Source organism: Vicugna pacos, chromosome 29 (genome assembly GCF_048564905.1).
Source record: "Vicugna pacos chromosome 29, VicPac4, whole genome shotgun sequence".
Taxonomy (NCBI): Eukaryota; Metazoa; Chordata; class Mammalia; order Artiodactyla; family Camelidae; genus Vicugna; species Vicugna pacos.
In genome coordinates this window covers 23951005-23974419 of record NC_133015.1, presented here as the reverse complement: position 1 = coordinate 23974419, position 23415 = coordinate 23951005, and the positions used below count along the sequence as shown (strand labels likewise).

The following is a 23415-nucleotide window of genomic DNA, read 5'->3' as shown; positions in this document are numbered from 1 at the left end:
CGCACCCTTGGTTGGCTCTGTTTGTTTAGGAATTCTCTCTGGCTGCTCCTTTGAGGAGTATGTCCCTCTACACGGCTGAGGACGTAAGTTCTCTCTTTTTATTCTGAATAAAAGCAAAGTAATAGACATCATAGTGGCTCCAGGAAGGAAGATAAGATTAAACACCATCTCCCATAACATAGAGCCTCTGCTGTGGTGCGTGGATCACCCGCTTCCAGTCATCCACAGCTTCTGTCACTCTGGTTGCCACGTAAGCCACCCAGGCTCTGAGTTTCAGGACCACTGGGGCAACTGAAGTTTCAAAATTCAGACACAGGGCTGAAAATAATTTCATTTGAGCATTGTGTCTGATTGGGATTAAAAAGCATGAATCTTTATGATTGTTCTCTGTCTCTTCATGTTCCTGAATTTCCCACTGAATTGCTAGCTGTGTGCAGCTGCTGTATGCAGTGAGATAGTCTAGAAAGGGGGCAGTTCCATGTGAAGTAAAATACGTTATGTTAATCTCTTTAGTATTTATGAGTGTATCCATGTACAGATTTGGCTGAGGTTAAGATGAGTTGTTTACGTAGTTTGCGTAAAGCTTTGCACATTTCTCACATATAATCTCATCTAATCTTCACAACGGCTGTGGGAGAGAGTCACTACTCCTGTCTTCAGGGCAGAAGTGTGGTTCTCGGCGTGGTTACGCAAATGTCTCATGGCCTCATGGCCAGACAGCTGTGAAATGGAAGATCTAGATTTTGGACCCAGTTTTTTTGACTCCAGACCCAGTGCTCTTTTCACAGCCTCTTGCCGAGAGCAAGTAAAGACACAGTCAGGCACTAGTGATGAGGCATGCTGATTCATTTAGCTTAATTCCCTCTGCTGGCAAACACCCTTCTGCTTTGTTATTTGTTTAATCATTCACTCAACAAACCCCCTCAGGACTGCCTTGTGAAAGCCTGTGGAAGCGCCGAGATGAGTAGGACATGGTCTGTCCCATTACGGCAGTCAGGTGTCACGTCATAGTCACCAGTGAGTAAGTCGCCACGGATCATGAAGTCGGGTCACCTACATCTGAGCTGTGTAATTAAGGACGGACAGGTTCAGCAAGGCAGTGAGTCAGATGAAAGCTGCTCTAGCAGAGATCCAAGTGTGCGTGGACATTCTGAGGCGAGAAGGAACGTGGCCAGGTCGTGGAACCATGAACAGGTCAGCGTGGCCGGATTCCAGGGTGCGGGGCTGTCAGCCTGGGCAGTGGTGGGGCCTGCTCCCGAGGCCTGGGGCCGGGGGCATTCAGGAGGACAGAGACTCACTCAGGAGATAAACTAGAATCTTCCAGGGGGAGGCCGCATCTCCACTGTGATGGGAGGAAAGGCAGGTGTCGGCAGCGGTCCTTCCAGATGTCCTCCACTGAGACGTGGAGGTAACAGCGCGCACCTCCTGTGCGCTGGGCACCAGGGGAGCGAGTACCCTGGGCTGGGGTCCGGCGTGGGCTCGGCGGGCGGGGGCGAGGGCAGCCTGCCGTTCGCTGATGGGCAGGCTCTCAGCGGCCTGCAGGTGTCACGCACGCTTTTAGGAGGCATTCAACGTTCACAGAATCCTGCCAGACGCCTGCTTCGGTGACAAAGATGAACACACAATCTCCTTCGGCGTCCCTTCTATAGATTGCTTCTTTAGCATCAGCTGTTAAGTGAAACTGAGAGTCAGACAGCGTCCATTTCAAGTCTCCAAGCCTCCGTTTTCTTATCTATAACATCGTAAGAACCTTACCAATCTAACTGCCGATGGTTAAAAGATACAATTAAAACAAACCACTCAGCATAGTACCTGGCGAATGATGATACCTGGCGAATGATACTTGCCTAACTCTACTGCTGCCAGCAGCCCCCGGGTGCGCACCGGGGTCTGGCAGTCCTGGGGGTGGGGATTTAAAATTCTGGGTCCTGTGGGAAGTTGGAACTCATGCAATGCAGTCATTGTTCTTTCTAATCTCAGGTGACCATGCAGCACACGAGGAGCAAGAAGAGGCTAGATTTTGCAGCGAATGTGTGGCTATCGCGAATCCAAGCAGAGGGGGACATTGTCTGCGAGCTTCCTGTAGTGAAAGGCGGACAGGCTGTTTTTCCACGTGCGTTATTAATCCCCGGGGGCACACATTGCACGTACAATCTGCTTTTTTAATTGTTGCTTAGATTTACTTCTGAGCTGTTTAGTTACAGAATATATTTTTCTCCTTCTAAGAGAGTTGTGGGACCCCTTGAGAAGTGACTTTTTCAGCATCGCAGCATGAGTCCCTGGTGGATCTGGGATTACACGTAACCACAGAAAGATTCTTACGGTCCAGCGACAGCCGCAGGGGCTGCGGTTACGAGAAAGAAGTCATGTCTGTGCCTCATCTGGCGTTGCCTGGGGCCCGTTGGCCAACTCATGTCACCGCTTCACTTCTGAGGCATTCCCTCATCAAACCGTCCTTTATTTTAAACTTTAAGCATCACGTCAAATAGCATGTGTCTCCCTTCCACTAAAATACTAAACACGAGTGTCCTCTTGTGTCATACAAAGAAGAGCTTTTTAAAAAAACGTTTTTATTTGTACACAGCTGGCTTGTGGTGTAAAAATGCCATTTATAATTAAAATTAATCATTGAAAGATCAAAAAAAAATCTCTCCGTAGATACAGAAAGTCCAGATGATTTTTATATATTGTATATATAATACAGTGATTTTTACTGTCACCTGCCCCGCGGATCTCGGTTCTGTCCGTGTGAACGCCCAGGGGATGCATTTCCTTGTCTCTCTCCCCTTTGCTTTGCCAGTGGTGAGATACCTTGTTGACGTCCACACTGGGCAGCTGAAGCAAGCAGGAACGGAGTCGGAAGTTTCCCTGTGTCTCTACGGGGAGAGGGGAGACTCTGGTCTCAGGCTGCTGTACAAATCCAACATGCCAGTGAAGTTTCAAAGAGGACAGGTGCGCCTGCACAGAAAAGTTCCCCACGTTCTTAGTAAGCTCCCCACGGGTCTGGCCGTGTATGATTGAAGGTTGAAGAGTGCTTGGCAGCCTGCACGTTTTTGCTTTGGAATGTCTTTAGCACAGGTGTTCCTGACCTGACTTCCCAATGTGCTTTGTTTCAGAAGTTTTTCTTGAAGGAAAAATGGAACGCACTCTACCAGCAATGAATAATAGAACAAAGAAAAAGACATTAAAAATTAGTGATGGTCTAAGGGGAAAAACGAGATGATGTCAGGGAAAAACAAATGTGAACGTGCCTTGTCGGGACTGAGATGTGTAAAGCCTTATTCTAAGAGGTCAGGTCACGGAAGGGCTGTTACAGGATGTTTCACGTAATAACAACAGTCTTTCTTTAAAGCATCCTGAATGGAGCCGGCTGTGCCATTTTCACACCTTAGAGCCGTTCTGTTTCCTTTTGTGCTTTATAGACACACATGAGTCTTTCTATACAGTAGATGTTTCAGGAGTTGCAGTGACATATATAATCAACTCTGTCAACTTTTAATGTTATTTTGTTGTATATAGAAAAAAAGGTACTGTCTGAGGGTCTGAGATTAAGAATAGGGGTTACATAAAGCAAGGGTGTATTTTTAAGAGAGAAGGCTCCCAAACCAGTTTGAGAGTTTCTCAGACTTTTTGTGGCTGGAGTTCCTGGGATATTTTTGAAACATCAGAGACCAAAAGCTCACCTGAGCCCTTGTTTGTCACTGCAGGTGGCACAGGAGCTTTCAGCACGATGAGGGAAGAAGCACAGTTAGGTCTGGTTTGACACGATCAGTGTCTCTGTTTAGAAATGAAGATCCCAAGATGCTCTTTCACAACAAGCCCAAGACCGTGCTTCGCGTCATTCACAGAGGACGGTGTCGGAGAGGGCTTACTGGAGAAAGAAAGGGGGAGAGAGAGAAGGAAGGGAGACAAGAAGGAAGGGAGAGAGACTTGCCCCCCGGGCCCCCGAGAAAGTCGTGGTTCACGGAGGCCGGGGGTGCCCTGGGACCACACGGCTGCCCGCCTGGCCACCTCGTAGACCGTCACGGGCAGGAGGCTGGCGAGAGCAGAGCCGCAGTCCGGGAGCCTTCGTGTTCAGTGTAGTTGCTACACTGCGCGCTGCTCCGGGGGGGAGGTAGAACTCCAGGGGAGAAAAAAGCGTGGCCAGAAATACACTTTTTAAAGACATTAAAAAGGAGCGGTCTGCCCGCTTTTCTCTCCTCGTCACCCGTTTTGACGCTGACCGTAGTAACGTGTCTCTTCTGAAGACCTGCGCTGCTCTGCAAGCCCTGGGCTGTCGCTGCAGCCCTCGCCGGCCGCGCGGGGCTCACGCCCGCCCTGTGGGGTTTTTCTGTCTCCTGCACCAGGTCGATACGTTTCAAGTAGAAGCAGTGTCGCTGGGAAAACTGCAGAAGGTGCTGTTGCGCTGCGAGGCCGGTGACAAGTCGCAGTACTGGTACTGCGACAAGGTGGTCGTCAGGGAGCCGGGCACCATGTCCGAGTCCGTCTTCACCTGCGAGAGGTATGCGGGTCCCTGAGCGCTGCGATGTGCGTGTGCGTGCATGTGCGTGTGTGTGTGTGTGCGGGTTTTATGTCATTTCCTGACTTCCTCATTCTGCACCACCCACTGAGAGTTTAAGTAAATAATCTATTGCTAAGTATTAGAAGGGAATCTTACCTTGTAGCTTTTGATTATTTCAACGTGCTATGTGTCACAGAAGGATAAAAAGTTTACCCCTGAAATGACTGCATCAATTGTGAGAATGTTTGTTAAAATGTTGGTTTCTTGACGTTACTAAAATTGTAGTGTTCTAAGAATTTCATACCTGAATTAAGCAAGGAGAATTTTAGGGAGGAGCCTCAGAACAGAATGTAAAGAAAGACACAGATGGAAACCTAGATAACACGAGTTTTCCCTTGAGCCTCAGAAGGAGAAGGCAGGAAGCAACTCCCTCCATCCCTGACCTGACCCTAAAGCCTTCAGGCTAAGCCTCGCCCTCCAGATCCCTGCTGCGCCCTGTTTTCTCAAGAACACCCGGCTTCAGCTGCCGGGGGAGGGGCTGGGCTCCAGATGGGGTTGAATAAGGACAGGTTTCTTCGTGGAAACCCGCTCTCGCATGGACACGGGGCGTGCAGTCTTGGGCTCTGTTTTGAGGTTTTGGATCTTCAGTGTTGGGGCTGCCTTACAGCCTTTCCAAACAGATGAGCAACAGGAAATGAAGCCAAAACAAAAACCAAAAAGCAGGCACATACGGGGCTTTGGAAAATTCAAGGGGACGGGTTTGGAGATGCCAAAGCCATTACATCTCTGACTGTACTTCAGTTAAAAACAAAAGCCTTACCCCAGCAGTATTAGACATAGAATCTTCCTGGAACCCATGGTTATATGAAAAAAGGGGGGCAAAAAATAGTGACAGTCTTGCCCTAAAAGTTTTCGAGAAAAACTGAGGGGGGGATTGTTCTTAAAGTGATATTTTAATTACATTCTCCCCCTGTTCATATATCTGTATTCATCTCCATTGCCTACTGAAACCCAGACCAAAAACCTTCATGATCTCTGCATCCAAGGCTCTGCACCCCCGACTGCATTCATTTCCCCTCCAGTTCGTTTTCACAGTTGTCCTTTCACGGGTCTCGGTAGAGTCAGACCACCTCCCGGGCCCTGACGGGGCTGTTTAGTTTTGCTCTGTCCCTTGGACGGAGCTGTTCCCAGGTCAGGAACGCCCCTGCTTGCTCTGTCTGTGTGTCCTGACGCTGACCCTGTCCATCCCTTGACTCCCATTCGCATCCTGCCACCAGCAGGAGCTGGCTGGCCCCGGGAGCAGCAGTGTGTGTCTCCCCAGCGCTTACTCAGAGCTAAGCCTGGCACAGACACCACCAGCCGCTGAGTGACACGCCGCGCTGAGGAGGGCTGGCATCACGCCCCAGCCCTCTCCGCCCTCAGCACACGGCAGCCTGGGGTCCGGCCGGCAGCTGGGTTTTATCCCCTCGGAGAAGTCGGGGCTGATTCATCTGGGAGTTTCTCCTTGGGTTCTTAGGTTCTAATCGACTTCATCACATCAGTTCAACTGCTTTCTTTTAATTATGACGTCTCCTGGGAATACTTTAATGCCTTCATCACACTGTCACATGTCCACACCCACACCACGCCCTGGGGCTGCCCACCGCCCCGGCCCACCACCGTCTGCACTGCCTTCCTTCCTGCCTGGCCTCTGCCAGCGTGGCCTGGTCTGCGAGGAGGAGACCTAAGTGGTAGCTTAGTTTAGCTCAGTGGATCGTAGCTGAAAAAATTTCAGTTATAAAGTACATCAAGCGGCCCCGAGGGACACAGCCGCGATGCGCCGCCCTGCCGTAACGCGCGCTGACGTCTGGTGTTCGGCGCGCAGCGGCAGGTCCCGAAGACCCGGTGGCCAGCGCGCCTCTCGCAGCCCCTGATGGGGAAGGAGCGTCGCAGAATGCCTCCTTCCTGCCTGTGGATATAAAGAGAGGAGGCAGGTCCCACTTCCTCAGTCCTTACAGCAGCAGGAGAGCAATAGAACTCAGCACAGCGGGGCCTTTCTGCAAAGACCGCCCTGCGGCCGCCCGGGTGCTTCTGCACCGTCAGAGCCTCCTCTCTGCAGGCGCAGGGTCAAGGACGGCTTCCCAAAGGCAGGGGCCACTCTGGAAGGTGGCTCTGACCGCAAGGAGACAGGCGGCGCTGCAGGCCGGGGCTGGATGCATGGTCTCCTCTCAGACCTGGGGGGCGGGGGCGGTGCTGGCCCCCTCGTTCTGGGTGATGCGCTCTGGGGTGCAGGCAGCGGTCGTGCACTTGACGCCTCCTGAGGGGACAGGATTTACAGCACAGCAGAACTGGGGCAGAGGGGAAGCCGGCCGCGAGCCTGTTCCTTTCATAAACGAAGGGGAGGATTATGAGCTGAAACACAAGGCGTAGCTGCGGGAAGAGGAGGCTTCTGAGCATCACAGATGCTTCCTGCGAGGACTCTCCACGTCTCCTTTTCTTTTTTCCCCTCTTCAATGGGACACCCACATCCTTATGGTCTTTGTTTTATTTCTATACCTGAAGATTTCATTTTCCTGCCTTCTGTGCCTTTAATATAGGAAGAGTATACACCACCGAATTTCTACCATTTCACGTAAGATTCGGCTGTTTGAGGTTTGGAGCAAGCAGAATCTGTATGTGCATCAGGCAAACATTCAGCTGACTAGGAACTGAAGTAAATGTTCTTATTTACTATTTGTATTGGCTTCCTGTGAACGCTGTAACAAAACTCTACAAACTTGGTGGCTTGAACCAACGGTTCTGGAGGCCAGAAGTCTGGAATCCAGGTCCGCAGGGCCCTGCCCCCGGGGCGGCTGGGGGATGACCTTTCTTGCCTCTTCCAGGGCCCCCACTGCCCGGTGGTGCCCGCCGTCCTGCCCATTCCTTGGTTGGCAGCTGCACCTTCTCCATCTCCGCATCCTCGTCACACGGCCGTTTTTCCAATTGACGTGTGTGTCCGTGTGACTTCTCCTCTTCTGATAGGGACACTAGGGCTAACCTCACTCCGGTGTGACCTCATCTTAATCAGTTACACCTGCAAAGAGACTCTTTCCAAAACATGGTTACATTCTGAGGTTCTGCGTGGACATGGATCTGGGGGCCCTGTTTGATGAGTGTGCTGAGTGGATCCCACAGTGAGTACACTGCAAGTTTACAGCATTAAATCAGAGATCTCCAGACTCTTCTGTGTGTCGCCAAACTTGGGGTCTTGTGTACACGTGCTTGGGCACATGTGTGTGTGTGTGAACTTTAATAACAAAACCATTAAGAAGTTAGTACAGCAAGTGTCCTCCACGATTGTGTTGGTTAAGCCGCTTGACCTAGGAGGGCAGCCCTCAATGTCGCCGGCCTGTGCCCTGGCTGGTTTGGGAAAGGACACTGACGTGAGCTTGTGGGTGCAGGTTATTTGAAATGAAGGCCTACCTCGGCAGTTCTAAACGGGAGGAGATTTATGGATGCAGGAACCGAAAAGTTAAACACAAATGCATGATGTTTAAAAAAACGACCGAGCTTGACTTGTCGAGCGGAGCAGCACGCCCAGCTTTGTCCTCATAAAACCAGATCATGGTCAGGGAGGCGGGTGACCTGAGGCACGTCCCCTGCAGAGTGTGGGCCAGCCGCTGCGCCGCGGTCCCCAGGGCCGGGATGGCAGCTCATACTTGTAAAGGGTCCTGGCCTCATTTCTATTCAGAACTCTGCACTTTTTTTTTTTTTTGAGAAAAGTTGAGATCATTTCCTTTGTGTAAAAATGGAAGAAAAGAAGACCTGAAAAGCTCTCCGCTGTGGACAGAATAGACTGTCAGCGGGTCCTGGATACTTTCTGGAGGCAGAATGCCACCTCCACCCCAGGCCCACGCGCACCATTCCCTGATCCTCTACTAATTACTAATTGTCACAAGAGGGTCTGCGGCCCCATGGAGATGCTGCCCCTCCCTGCAGGCACGTGAGGCGAGGGCTGAGCGGAGGAGGGTAGAGAGGCCCCTCGCACCCTGGGGTGGCTCCCTGTTCAGACTCCCCGGCACGTGCTGGCGCCTCTGCCAGCCCAGGAGGCTGCAGGCTCAGTCCCTCTGCTCCGCCGGCCTCCCAGTGCCTTTGTCAGCCGTGATGTCCCGCCGTGCTGGCCCCGCTGGCCCCACCTCCCCCGCCCTTCCCCGGGCCCAGAGCCTCGTGGTCTCACTGGTGGATTTATGGTGAATAACCAAAAGGTGTATCACTCTGCCTGGGAGCCTTTCCTGCAGCGAGGGTGGCTGCCCAGGAAGCCTTTACCAAAGCTCCTCACCCTAACCCAGAGCCTCCTACACTCAGGGCTATGTCTGTTATAACGTCGAGCCCGCCTCTTCTGGCCCTCAGAAGACTTTCCTCAAGGTGGGGTCAGTGGTCTTGTATGTTTACTTTCCGTCTCTACCACGTTTCCTGGAAGAGGATGGGTTAAAATTGTATGGTGTGCGACTGAACCAAAGGGCGGGTATTCATCAAGACACCATAAACCCTAGGGGAAGTCACATTAAAGGAGGGATTTGACATTAGAACATGAAATCTAAAAGGTTTAAATATTCTTAATCTCACTAAGATGTGTAAACAAAATTACCACTTAGTATTCATTTGTAAGTGTTAACGCAGTACCAAAGAGTGCCTCTTAGAATTAGCACAGGAGTTAAAACAATAAAAGAAGTCTGATGTCCCACTGGTAGACAGACTTAAGCAAAACGTGCCTTCTGATATGATTTCAGGATCCCTCAGTCTGGAAAAGCTGAAGTTACTGGTTGGTCACCGCCGTGGGGACCTCTCTGCCTTCGCTGTCTGGTGTGTTTTCTGTGGCTCCATCTCGGCAGCCTCACGCATCAGCAGGGCTGCATCTTGATGCAGGAGGTTCTTTTTTAAAAAAAGAATTTGTATTGAAGTGCCATTGATTTACAATGTTGTGTTAGTTTCTGATGTACAGCAAAGTGATTCAGTTATACATGTAGATATTATTTTTCAGACTCTTTTCCATTATAGGTTATTACAAGACACTGAATATAGTTCCCTGTGCTCTGCAGTAGGTCCTTCCTTGTTTTTCTATTTTATAGATGGTAGTTTGTATCTGCTAATCCCAAACTCCGAATTTATCCCTCCCTGCTCCCCTCCTCCCGGCCTGGTAACCAGAGTTTGTTTTCTATGTCTGTGAGTCTCTTTCTGGTTTGTAAATAAGTTCATTTGTATGATTTAGATTCTCATATAAGTGGTATCATGTGAATTTTGTCTTTTTCTGTCTAACTTACTTCACTTAGTATGATAATCTCTGGGTCCATCCCTCTTGCTGTGAATGGCATGATTTCATCCTTTTTATGGCTGAGTAGTATTCCATTGTGTAAATATACCACAGCTTCTTTACCTGGTCATCTGTCAGTGGACATTTAAGTTGCCTCCATGTCTTGGCTGTTGTTAACAGCGCTGCTGTGAACATTGGGGGTGGGGTGCTTGTCTTTTTTCAGATTAGTTTTCTGTGGACACATGCCCAGGAGTGGGACTGCTGGATCCTATGATAACTCAATTTTTAGTTTTTTAAGGAATCTCCATGCTGTCCCTAGTGGTCGCACCAATTTACATTCCCACCAACAGTGTAGGAGGGTTCCTTTTTTCCCACATCCTCCCCAGCATTTTATTATTTGTAGACTTTTTAATGACGGCCATTCTGGCTGGTGTGAGGTGATACCTTCGTGTAGTTTTGGTTTGCATTTCTCTGATAATCAGCGATGCTGAGCATTTTTCATGTGCCTGTTGGCCATCTGTATGTCTTCTTTGGAGATATGTCTGTTTAGGTCTTCTGCCCATTTTTTGATTGGGTTGTTTGTTTTTATGATATTAAGCTGTATGAACTGTTTGTGTGTTTTAGAAATTAGTCCCTTGTCAGTCGCATGGTTGATGCAAGAGATTCTTTCACAGAAGCAAGACTGGCAGCCCCTCTCCACCGTTACTGAATATTCACAGCGCACTCTCCTTGCTTGCCTGCTTTGTGCCAGCTCTCGTGGTCTGAGATAAGCGCACCCCTCCTGCCTCCCACCAGCCTCTCTGGGCTGCTGTCCCAGTCGTCCCCAACAAAGTCTGTTCTGCTCCCTCTGCTCCACGTCCTCCGGGTCATCTCTACTCTCTTCCCTCACGTGTCTTAGTGCGTTGGATTCTTTCCTGCGTTTATTGAAATCCTTACGTTCAAGGCCCAGGACAGAATGCGCCCATGCCACGAAGCTTTCTCTGCTTTCCCAGCTACGGGGAGCTGGTCTTCGTTCCCTTAGAAGTTCTCCAGTCTTTACTGAGACCTCCTTGCGGTGCTCACACAGGGTGGTGTCCGCTGTCGCGGTCCGTGAACGTGTTTGTCTCACGTACCAGATGATCCGTTTCTTCAGGGTGGGGTCACATGCATTTGTCTTCATTGTTCAACATGGTTTCTTACAGCAAGGAGGGGCTTGGCCAGTACTTAGAGAAGGAAGGAAGGAAGGGAAGCGTGGTAGGAAGGGAGGGAGGAACTAATAAAAAACATGATGGAACCCCAAGTTGGAAGAGACCTTAGAGGTCACCTAATCTGAGTTCCCTCTATAACATCCTCAGATGTGTCATTAAAAATTGTTAAACTGTTTATTTACTTTCAAAATAGTTCAGCCTGTGTACAGACGACTCTATTTTCCCTGTCTGGGAAAGAGGGGGAGGCGGTGTATGCTGTAGATGAGAAAGGATGTTGGAATTTTGACCAAGTACAGAAATATAAGATACTATCTTTATAGGGAAGAGAGAATAATAAAAACTATCATGAGACAGTGAGCTGTCGTTTAACTTCACTGATTTTTTTTTCCCAAAAGAGGCCACTATTAATCACTTCTTGCTGTTCTGGGCTTCTGTTTGTGCTGCTGCAGGTTTCCGTGCTCCTCCTTGTCAGGCTGAGCCCTTCCTGGTATGAAGGTGACAAGTGGTGACTGTGGGAAACTGACAGAATGAGGTGCAGGCTTGGGTCTTGCTCATTGTTCAGACGGAGGTGGAGACACAGAACCTTCTTACAAGCATTTAGTATTTCCTCTGCCATTTCCAATATGAATGGGCTGTTGCCACATCTAACATGTATCTCAGACACAATCCGATCGGTATCACCTTCTTCTGCCCCTTCCCCACCAAAACCACCCCAGACGCCTCCCATGGCTGACGCCTCCATGGCTGACGCCTCCCATGGCTGACCACCTCCATGGCTGACACCTCCATGGCTGACACCTCCCATGGCTGACACCGCCGTGGCTGACACCTCCGTGGCTCACACCTCCCATGGCTGACACCTCCATGGCTGACACCTCCCATGGCTGACACCTCCCATGGCTGACACCTCCATGGCTGACACCTCCCATGGCTGACACCTCCATGGCTGACGCCTCCCATGGCTGACGCCTCCCATGGCTGACGCCTCCATGGCTGACACCTCCATGGCTGACACCTCCCATGGCTGACACCGCCGTGGCTGACACCTCCGTGGCTGACACCTCCCATGGCTGACACCTCCATGGCTGACACCTCCCATGGCTGACACCTCCCATGGCTGACACCTCCATGGCTGACACCTCCCATGGCTGACACCTCCATGGCTGACGCCTCCCATGGCTGACGCCTCCATGGCTGACGCCTCCCATGGCTGACCACCTCCATGGCTGACACCTCCATGGCTGACACCTCCCATGGCTGACACCGCCGTGGCTGACACCTCCCATGGCTGACACCTCCATGGCTGACGCCTCCCATGGCTGACGCCTCCCATGGCTGACGCCTCCATGGCTGACGCCTCCCATGGCTGACGCCTCCATGGCTGACACCTCCCATGGCTGACACCGCCGTGGCTGACACCTCCCATGGCTGACGCCTCCCATGGCTGACGCCTCCCATGGCTGACGCCTCCATGGCTGACGCCTCCCATGGCTGACGCCTCCCATGGCTGACGCCTCCATGGCTGACGCCTCCCATGGCTGACGCCTCCCATGGCTGACGCCTCCATGGCTGACACCTCCATGGCTGTCTAGTTTGATCTTAAAAGACCGGAGACATTCTGCGTCTGTGTTGTGCTTCCTAGTTACCCCAGTGAAAGGGAACGCCCTGGTGACCGGGGGGCATTTGAGGGTGCTGTGCTGTGGCCGCGGAGTATGCCTGGTGCTCTGGGGGCAGCAGGCGCCTCCTGTTTGCTTTTGTACTGCACCCCTTAAATATCACCATGCTCCCCTCCAGGCTCACTGCTCCAACACTCCCGTCTGCTCACTGGCTTTGGGGAATCTTCGCTTCCTAACGTAAAAGCATGGTTCACAGTCCTCAGTGGCCAGCCTTGCCTGGTTCTCTCAGTGTCTGCAGCACATTGCAGGATAGAAACTGAAGGGTGGGCGTGGACGTGTGCCTCGGCTGGCAGACAGATGCATGCACACGGAAGGAAACACACGTGTGCTGCAAGTAACTCTGATCTGAAGTGACTGGAGCAACCGAAATCTGTTCTGTTCCATTCGTTAGCAATGGTGCAGATCTGACGGTGATGTGAGACTATTTAAAAACATCCCACAGAAATGAGGGCCGCTGGAGGGAACTGAGAGCTGGCAGTCTGGGTGCTTTTGGGTATTTGAGGGTCTCGACACAAAGCCTCTGGACGGGTTGTTCCGCACAGGTGGGTGGTGCTCAGGGGTCTCTGTGACTTCCAGGGCCTGGGCACTGCTTCAGTCCAGCATCTCCTGATAAAAGAGAAGTCATGGAAGAGACTTTCCATAAATGGACTGAACAAAAGACAAGACTAGAGTGTGATTTTTCAAATGTTAACTGGTAAGTTAATAAACCCTGTTTCGGTTGCGAGGATGAGGAATTCACAAAAGCTGATTTTAGAAATGGCAGCTTTGAAGGGGACGCTCATGGAAGATAGCTTCAAGAAGTAAAGCCGGTCAGTATGAGCCAGGACGCCATCAGAGAGCTGGGCACTCTCTTCGGATTTTCAAGGTGTGTCTTCGTTGAAAATCTCCACTCTTCTTCCCCGAGAGCAGCTGCTTCTGGAATGCTCTTCTCCCCCGTGTCTTTGGTTTGCCCCCGGCCTGGGCTCCGGGGCACCTCCGGGCCTCCACAGTATGGGTGCTGGGAGGCCTCCTTGGCCAGCACCACCTGATCGCAGCTTCTCGGTCTCTTAGGCCGAGTCTGAAGAGAGAACAGCTGATTGACTAATCTCCCCTCCAGTCAGCTAAGGCAGGGGGCAGGCTCTCTGGGACAAAGCGGGCTCTCCAAGGCTTATCTCTTTACGGGACGTCTGAAAAGAAGGGTGGTGGGCAGGTGGGGGGAGCAACCGCCTGAACTGTGTTCGCTGTGACACCACCTGCGTACAAGGGGCTGCGGCTGGCGGTGGGAAGACGTGGTAGTGACTGGTACTTGCTGGGCATTGATTGCATGTCAGCGAGCAGGTCAGATGACATGTCTGTGAGTGTGTGGTGTCATCCTGTCTCCTGATGATGTAGGGACCACTATTAGCTATCATTTACAAGTGAGGAAACTGAGGCCAAGAGAGATCAAAACCGGGTCACCAGGCGGTGTTGGAGCCAGGCGGTCTGGCTCCACGTCCGATCCTGGGCCTGCGGTCTTAAGCATAAAGCTGACCTCCTTTGTTTTGGCTGCAAAGGCAGCTAAGGAGACGGTAATCTGGCAGCAGGGCTGGGCTCCACAGACCCGAGCAAAGCAAGACTGCATAATTAGGGGCTAAACATGGGCGTGAAGTAATCTGTATGTTATTAGAGTCTAGAAGAGGAAGAGACAGAACGCTGCGGGCTCAGCGGTCAGGAGGAAATGCGGGCTCCCCGAGCTTTTGAGAGCTTTTTCACTCAGTTTTAAGGAACTGTGATTCTTTTTGGAGACACTGAGGAAAAGCTGTTAAAGGAAGCTGTCCGAAAGCCAGAGACCTCTGTACAGGGGTGGGTTACGGTGGTGGAGCCTAGGTTTCTGGGCCAGATGTCCCTAGAACCACCTCCGGGCCCAGCCCTGGTGTCAGGCTGTCTTAGCCCCGTCCTTACCCTGTCACGGCCTCGTGTGTCATGAGCAGGGATCCCCGGAGCGCCAGCTGCATTTACAGGTGGTAGCGCGTGAGGACTTCCGCGCTCGGGGAGGGCGACGGTTAGCGGGTTTAGCGATCCACGCGTCCCCGTCTCCAAGCCCCAGTTCTGATATCATTTTCCCCACAATGGTGAGTGCACTGGAGGTGTGACTGTGTTTGACTTGATAAAAAGCTATTTTTATAGTTACCTTTGAATGTTCAAAATTAATACAGAGCCAAGCTTTTTGTAAAAATAAAGAAACCAAAAATTAATTTTCTCTCCGTTTTTTCCTTCTCTTTTCTCCTGTTCCTCAGATGGCTTCCCTTTATGTCTCAGGGCGTAATTCACTCAGAAGTTGAACTTTATCTTCAAGGTGAGGACTAATGACAGCTGCAGCAGAAGAAAGGACAGGATGGCTTTGATACAGCTGACGTCACAGAACGGCCCCCCGCGGCCCCCGTGGCCCCCTTTGCTAGCTTACCGTTGGCATCAAGATGTGCAGTTACTCCTCACAGTGGGAACTGGAGCCTGTGTGCAGTGTGTCGTGGCAGTGCCCGTGCCCTCCTGTGAGTGAGAAACCAGCCCGGGGAGCTGCTCCTGTTTCAGAGTTGAACTCACACTTCTTCTTCTCCCACTTGCAATGTCATCAGGCAGATCTGTTATTAACCGCACTTCACTTTTATTTTTGCAGAAATGCAAATAAACCATCCACCTAAAAGACAAGAGGAAGCAGATGGTAAATGCTATTGCCGCTTTTTGTCTTTTTAATCATCTGAAATACTCTGTTTCCAGATTACCCACCTTGTATAGTTTTTAGGATATTCTTACTGAGTTTAAACTATTGATTAAAAAATACTTAAAATGAATGTAGAAACAGGTATTAAATTATGGGTTTGATTTGTAAAGAAACTGACATAAGGGACTTTAGCTGTAAGAGCTTTTTCCTTCAATAATTTAAATACTTGGGGGGAAATCATCATTTTTCGAAGGATTAATCTCTGTTAGTTATACTTTTTTTAAACACTAACTTTACAGACTGGTTTCTCAGTTTTATTTTTGAGTCTTTTGAGATTAGCTGTTCTATTAGTTTCTCTTCAAATCATCCTATAACTTTGTTATTAATATGTTTATACTTTAAAGCTGATCTGAGTGAGGTAGACAGACATATTCCTAGTGTGCACATCAAATTAACAAACCTCTATATTTAAAAAATGTTTGTACCATGTGTGATATTTTGAAACTAGGCAAGGTTTAACGTTAACATTATTATATTCACAAACTCCTGTGCTGACTAGGTTGGCCACTGTGGTGCAGACATCACGTCTGCACTGATGGTTACCATTTGCACTTTTGATATTAGAAGTTACACTTCAGTTTATATTTTACTTTTCACTTTTTTGTGATTTATAGAGGGAAGGCTGTGCATGTATTGGACTGTTAATACGGACAGAATTTTACTAATGTTCTAGAACCTCTTAGTAATTTTAAGGAGTCTCAAAAGGTCTGTGTCTTATAATAAGCCCTTAAGTAACAAAGCTTGAAATGACATTCTAAGTAGAAAATTATCCATTAATTCCAGAACTTGGCAGAGCATATATGAATAATAGAAGCTAATAGTTTTAAACTGAAGATTCTAATTAAGGATAAAAATGTTGAAAGTCCTCTGTTAATAATATTAGCCATGGAATCAAGGTCAGTGGTATGGAAATGCAGTGAAGCCGCAGTGTGCAGCAGAGCTGTGTACCTCAGGCTTTGGTTGATATACTTTATCAGTGTCGTTTTGATTAAAATACATTGTTTTAAAGTTTTTTGGTTATTATTTCTGTGGTTTTTGTTTATCTTTATGAACTTATTAAAATGTCTTTTTTATAGTGTAAACGTGGATTAACCACAGACCTTAGTTCATGAGACACCACCATTGTCTGTCTGCGAATGGTCTTCTATCTTATTTCATTTTTAAATTCTGAAGAATATGATCTTTCAGATGTCTTAGGATATGATTCTAGAAATATACTGGTAGTCTTATAGTTGTATGAATAAGCTAATTTATGGTCTGGAAAGAACCCTGAGAAGTTAAGTAGTCTGACCTGATGAGGCAGTGTTACGTCGTGGTTGGGTGTTGAAGATCAAATGTGAGTCTTTGATTTTGAAAGTATATGAAGCGTGTTCACACAATTCGTACCTTGTAATGGAGCTGCAGTAGGAGGAGAGTCACGCCAGATGCGAATTCAGTTTCATGGTAGAAGGAAAGGAAAAGGAAAGAATCGACCGAGTTAATTTAATTTCATTTTGAGGTGATTAACGATTAGTACAACTGTGTCACTAACTCTGTGCTGTGTGTGATGAATTCCCAGTTACCTAAGACATGTTTCCCAAACTGTGACACCTGATAAACATAAATATTTATAGTTCATGTAGGTAAAGTCATTGCCCTAGTAAAACTGCACTTCTGCATTAGACTGGACTTGGCCATGAGAGCATGTTTAATGTTCATTGCTGGACTGAATTGTCCAACTTAGTGCGTGCTGTGTGATGCTCTTGCAGCTAACTACTGTGCTAAACCCGCTTATTAATGCTAAAAAATTTATATTAATCTTACAGTAATAAATGCATTTCAATTAATTCTAATTCTAATTTTCTCAAGATACGTTTGAATGATCTAGGAGAACAGCCATATCATACATGAGTAATGACATCTTTTCTGGTCCCGGGACGCTGTCTGGGTCCCTGGTCCGTGTGGAGGAGCAGCAGTGAGAACGTTAAGAGTGGGCACACGCAGTCTGTGCTGGGTGGGGGCTGACGTTTTAGATGTGTTGCTCTGTTCAGTCCTCACGGTAACCCCTGAAGCACATGGTATTGTTAGTCCGTTTTGCAGCTGATGAAACTAAAGGGCAGAAAAGCTGCTGCTGCTTTTTTTTTGACTTGCCTAGATCACACAGCTGGCAGCTAGTAGATTTAGAATTTGAATCCAAATGGTTTGACTCCATGGTCTGCACTGTTCTTGCTTTACAGGAACTTCTTCTAACTGCTCCGAGACGCTAATCACGCGCGCACGTGTGTGTGTGTGTGCGCGCGCGCGCATGGCTGCTGTGCCGTCGCGGTGACACAGCGCGCTCCGGAGGCAGAGAGGCTGCTGAGCATCTCAGTTAGTAGCGCAGATTCTAGATCTTGACGGCAGCACTTAACTCACTGCATGGCTGGGGGAAATCACTGTGTTTCTCTGTGCCTCAGTTCTGTCTTATAAAATGGAGACAATAGTAGAAACGACCAGGGTGCCGCGAGGATCAGGTGAAATCATATCCAGGCCCCGGAGCTTGTGGGGGGCCCAGCAGGTGTGCGTTTGCAGACGCCGCTGTCCCTTGCGATGAAACGCGTCACGGGTCTCGGGCATCCGGGCTGGAGCGCCAGCCCCTGCGCCGCCGTCCGCTGTCTCTGGGTCCGCTTCTCTGCTCAGTCTGTGCTTCCAGCGTCCTTTACTGCAGCGATAGATGATAAACAGAGCCAGAGAAGTGACGAAAGATTGACCCTGAACCAGTATCAGTCAGAATTATGTAATAGATTCACTGCTGCCAGTGCTTTATGGTTGCTTTCTGGACTGAAAGTGGAGAAAATTAAGTATTGTTTGAAACCATTTTATTCTAGGAAGCATAACTGTTTCTAATTCAGTATCATATTTGTCCCAACTCCTGTGATAGTCAGCATGTAATTTCTCTATTGCTTTCCACGTATAATAGGATTAATAATATTTGTCTCTTGGAAGAATAAAAATATTTGTAAAGTACTTAAAAATTTCAAAACCTCTCATGATCCTCTTACGAGGCTGTATTCTGAAGGACTTGTGAGTTATATACACAGAATCGTTTGGAGATAAAATTACCAAAATTAGAATAAAGTAATAATTTGTCTTGTTTACAATATCGTTGCCAATCTCATTGGAATATATTTACACACCCTTCAAAATCGGGGTGACACAAGGTCAGTGTTGTTTGTGTCGTCCTTGTGCTAATAACAAGGCCCATTATGAGGTACTTAGCAGTGTCCTTGTCCTCTGTACAGAAGCGACACTCATGGCATCTCATCAGGAAGACGTGTTCTTTGTTAACTGAGGAATCTTTTTATACTGTGCCGAAACGTTCTGAGTGATACATTGAATGTCCGTCCTCACACGTGAGATCTGTACTTTTCAAGGTACTTCTTGACAGATCCCCCAACGCTGCAGGAGTCTTTGACGTACTCGTTTTCGAAGAAGCTACTGTGGCTGAGTATTATCTTGGGCACCGGGACACAGGGGCTTTTAAGGTCAAAGTCGCCCTTCCAGGGCCGGGAGGCACAGAGAGACGGTGTTCATGCCGTACCTGAGGGCTGACGTGTGCACAGGGCCCAGCAGAGGCGGGGCGAGAAGGGCTCGTTCTGGTGACTGGGAGGGGTGTCTGGGAATGCCTCCTGGAGGAGGTGACCTCCGAGCTGAGCCTGGAGTCAAAGGTGTTCACCAGGTCGGGGCAGGAGAAGGGAGGTAAAGGAGAGGCGTCCTGGCAGAGGGACCTCAGGCCAACCCTGGAGGCGGGAAGGTGCCCTCGGGATAGCTGAAGGGAGGGGCAGAGGGAAGTGGTCACGTGAGAGGGGCGTCCGGGCTCAGAGGCTGCTCTGTGGGGTGCTGCAGGCTGTGGGTGTCAGTATTATGAGCAGAGCTGAGTTAAGCATTTGACAGGCATGTGAGTCTGTAAGTAATGTTAAAACATTGCCACGGAGGTAAAGATGGAGAGAGTTTTCTCTTATTCTGGCCTCTCAAGGAGCAAAGGGAATGTGGGTGGGCGGATCTCTTGGGTTCACCACCTCGAGGCTGGGGAGCCTCACAGGGCTCTGGGCGAGGGGATGGGTCTGGTTACCGTGAGGGCTTTTGTCCTCGGAGCCGCCTACAGGTCTGCATCTCTCCTGCCACGATGCGGTCCCTCTCACCAGGCAGGAGCCGCCCTGACGTCTCCTGGCGGCAGGACCGGCCTCCCTGGGCCGAGCCCACCCACCCCGGCCCCCGCCGTCTGCAGGGGCGCACTGGGTTCTGTCACTCTCCCCGCGTCTTCCTGCGATGCTTGGGTGTGTGTGCAGGCATACCTGCTGTCTGTGTGTCACCAGGCAAGCATGCCAGTCCCTGTTTTCACTGCGTCGTGTGGCTTTACGGCAGGCAGCCTGGAGAGCTCCCCCCTCACTACGTGAGCCAACAAGTACGCGGGAAGAGCTTCATTTACACACGTCCACCCCAGGCTTCTCTGCGCGGTCACTCCGTGAGCAGTTGCCAAGTAACTGCAAGCGTGTCTAGACACAGATGTGTCTCTGCTCAAGCACAGGGTCAGTTTTCTGAGCTGCAAAGTCAAGTGCACGGACCCCTGTCACAGAATGCGCAGAGCAGGGTAAGGCTGAAGTGCTAAAATTGACGGAAGGGCGTTGAACTTCACCAGCTACAGGGACTTCGTTCACCAAAATAACTCACTTGTGCCTTCCTGAAAATAAACCTCCAATTAGTAAGAGAGTTTGGAAAGGACAGTGTTCACAGCAGGCCCGCGCTCTGCGTCTTTCCTGAACCTGGGGAGTGAGAGCTGCCTCAGCCAAACCCCTTGTCTGCGCGCCGACGCCCAGGCCTCCGGTAGCAGCGCCGGGGGCGTCCAAGTGAAAGGGAATCAAAGGCTCCCGTCCGCGAAACGCTCTCGCCTGCTGTTCTGCGCACAGGCAGCCACCCCAAAACAAGCAGCGGCTCAAAGCAGGAATTCGCTGTGTGCTGCCGCCCTTCAGCGGCTCGGCGAGCCTCGGCCAGGTGCCTCTGACGGAACCTCTCCTGGGATTTTAGTCCAGCGGTGCTGCGGGTGGGGCTGCCCTGGGGGCTCAGCCAGGCTGCCGGTTCTGGGGCCGGGTGCTCGCCTGCAGTGGCCCACCTGCCGGAGGCCTCTCTGTGTGCCTTGGGTTTTCACAGCGCGGCTCCTGGGGTCCACCAGGGCGTGCTCTCACCGGCCCAGGCTGACTCAGAATTGGAAGTCCCCGAGTGCCACTTGTGCTGCTTTGTATTGGCCAAGGACAGCCCAGACTCAAAGGGAGGGACACAGACTCCACCTGTTAATAGAGCAGCATCTACGGAACACAGAACTGCAGACACAGTGAACAATCTATGGTCACAGTGGGGGCGGGAAGGGTAAACTCAGGGGTCTGAGGTCTGCAACTGTTAGCCACCATATATAAAAGTAGGTTACAAAAAACAAGTTTCTTCTCTATAGCACAGGGAACTATATTCAATATCTTGCAACAACCTTTAATGAAAAGAGTATGAAAATGAATATATGTACGTGTATGCATGACTGGGACATTGTGCTGCACACCAGAGACTGACACACTGTAACTGACAGTACTTCAATTAAAAAATTAAATTAAATTAAATTAAAAAAAACAGAGGAGCAGAATGGTCACTTGCAGAAGAGCAAGTGGGTTGGGAGAGATTGGTGAGGTCTTCTTTATTTTTAAATTTTTTTTATTGAAGCATAGTCAGTTTACAATGCTGTGCCAATTTCTGGTGTCCAGCATAATCATTCAGTCATATAGAAATATACATATATTTGCTTTCATATTCCCTTTCACCATAAGTTACTACAGGATATTGAATATAGTTCCCTGTGCTCTACAGTGTAAACTTGTTGTTTATCTATTTTGTGTCTACTGGTTAGTGTCTACAAATCTAGAGCTTACCATTTACCAGAGGGGAAAGGGGTGGGAAGGTATTGACATGGTGAGGACGTCTTGAAATAATGCAGCGTGAGCGGGCAGGAGACGCCTGGTTTGTCCAGGCTGTCCATGGTAAATAAACCTGGTATTCCACTCGAGCAGCAGGGCGCCCTGACAGGTCATGCACCAATGACGGTGCCGTGTCCAGTGACACTTTAATGACCAAAACAGGCGGCAGGCTGGATCTGGCCAGTGCACAATCATTTGCCAGCCCTGTGCCTGTCATTTCTCCAAAGGAGGAACGCTTAGCCTGTGGTTGCTAGTGAACCGTTAGTAAACTTGGTATTAGGTCAGATCTGTAAACTCTGCTGAGTCTGACTTAACAGTTTGACTCACATGGTCCCTTAGCCTCTTGAATGTCTACCACAGGCTTGTTCATCATGTGGACACTTAGTATCTGTAAATCGGCTGGTCAGCAAGGATTACTGAGTTCCAGATGTTGCAGCATTACATCCTGAAGTTCAGGACTTCCCAGTTCAGTAGTGTGTACACTTACTGCCCTTAGCTGTGCAGGACTGCAAGTGACAGGCTGTATGCTGTTCATTGTTAGGAAAATTCCTGGTAAGCCTTACTGCCTTTATTGACGAGACGTCCACGTTTATTATGGGCTACTTGAGGTAGATTAACGGCAATGGCTTATTGCATCATCAACAAACATTTTTTAAAGCTCTTCAAAATCCTGGTAAATATAAGATAAATATTTAAACTTCAATTACTTGAAATTCTCTCTCTTCCTTTGGGAGCTTTGCATTAATAGAAATGATTTCTAAAAGGGTTAACAGATGACAGTATTTTTTTTGGTGTGACTCCTTGGGGTTGAACAAATGGCACCCATAAATAAATAAAAAAAGACAGAAACTTGTAGAGACAAGATATCTGAACTCATGTTATTTTGATTTTTTTTTTTTTTGGGGTGAAGAAAGTTTCACGACAGAAAATAACGGGGAAAAACTTTTAATTGTGACAATATTATAAGTAATACAAACAGTATGAACATACTTTTAGCTCTGATAAAAACAAACTGTTTCTCAGGACAGTGGAACTTTTCAGCATAGTCTCAGAGTATTTCTAACATTATTTTCAACAAATGTTCCTAACTATCTTGTATCTTAGATAGTAAGACATTCTTAGAGAAGTTAAGCGGTCACGCTTTAAAAGCATACCATAGGACTGCTGGAAAGCACTTGCTTTTGTCCAGCAGCAGAAAAGAAAATTATGCCCAGGAAAACTTGAAAATAACAGAAATCACCACCGAAGGCATTCCATTCATTACCCTAAAGCTCACACCCTGGTGACATGCTGGTTCCACAAGGGAAGACACAGGAGAGCTACACGCATCCGTGGTGCGTGGATGTTTGTCTCTGTTTTAGTGAACGACATCCAGGCCGCTGTGCGGGCTCACTCCTGACCTTCTCTCCGTGACCGCGTGATGCCGAGCCCCAGGGCAGGCCCCGGCGGCAGGGGAAGGAGGAGGGTGCGATGGAAGAGACCTAAGAAAAGGAAGGAGCTTCTTTACCTTCTTGAATTATGCATCGAAGCGCAGGCGGAAAGCCTTCTTTAAGCACTGATGTCGTGATAGGATTCTCCATGGAATTGTAGTTTGAAGTGTGTGTGTTTCCCGTTTTCCTGCATGAGTTGCGTTTCCTCAAAGCACGCATCCTACGTGGCAGACGTGCAGGCACCCCGCCTCGGTTCTGCCCTCCTTGGCTTTTTGGTACCATGTTAAGTTCCACCTTTATTGTCAGATGTAGCATTACACAAAATTTACTTGACACAAGTTTTGTGAAGCCAGTTAGAGATACTCGAGTGATCTTTGTGGATATATTGGGGAAGAGAGAGTAGCATTATGTATTAAAAAGGAAGATAACCTCTTGGGGGAGGCATCACTGAGAACTCAGGTGATCAGAATGGTGATGAGTCTTCAAACTATAATGTTTGAAAATATAAAAAATACTCAAAAGGCAGTATGTGTTTCCGGGGCTTTTAAAAATAGCAATGAAGACATCTTTAGGTCCCCCCTGCAATCCAGGGATGCCCTGTGATGAGGAGAGGTCTGCCTGCAGGACCTCATCCCCTGTC

The 23415-nt window shown here is 49.1% G+C and overlaps 1 protein-coding gene across 1 annotated transcript in view; it reads left to right on the top strand.

Moving 5' to 3' along the window:
• Window positions 1–23415, top strand: part of RP1 (RP1 axonemal microtubule associated) — a 147113-nt gene that overhangs the window by 77875 nt on the left and 45823 nt on the right. Inside the window, exons 19-23 of the mRNA XM_072951969.1 lie at window positions 1981–2113; window positions 2801–2952; window positions 4347–4501; window positions 14889–14947; window positions 15266–15310. Coding sequence (XP_072808070.1) covers window positions 1981–2113; window positions 2801–2952; window positions 4347–4501; window positions 14889–14947; window positions 15266–15310 — 544 coding nt within the window. The remainder of the gene's footprint in view (window positions 1–1980; window positions 2114–2800; window positions 2953–4346; window positions 4502–14888; window positions 14948–15265; window positions 15311–23415) is intronic.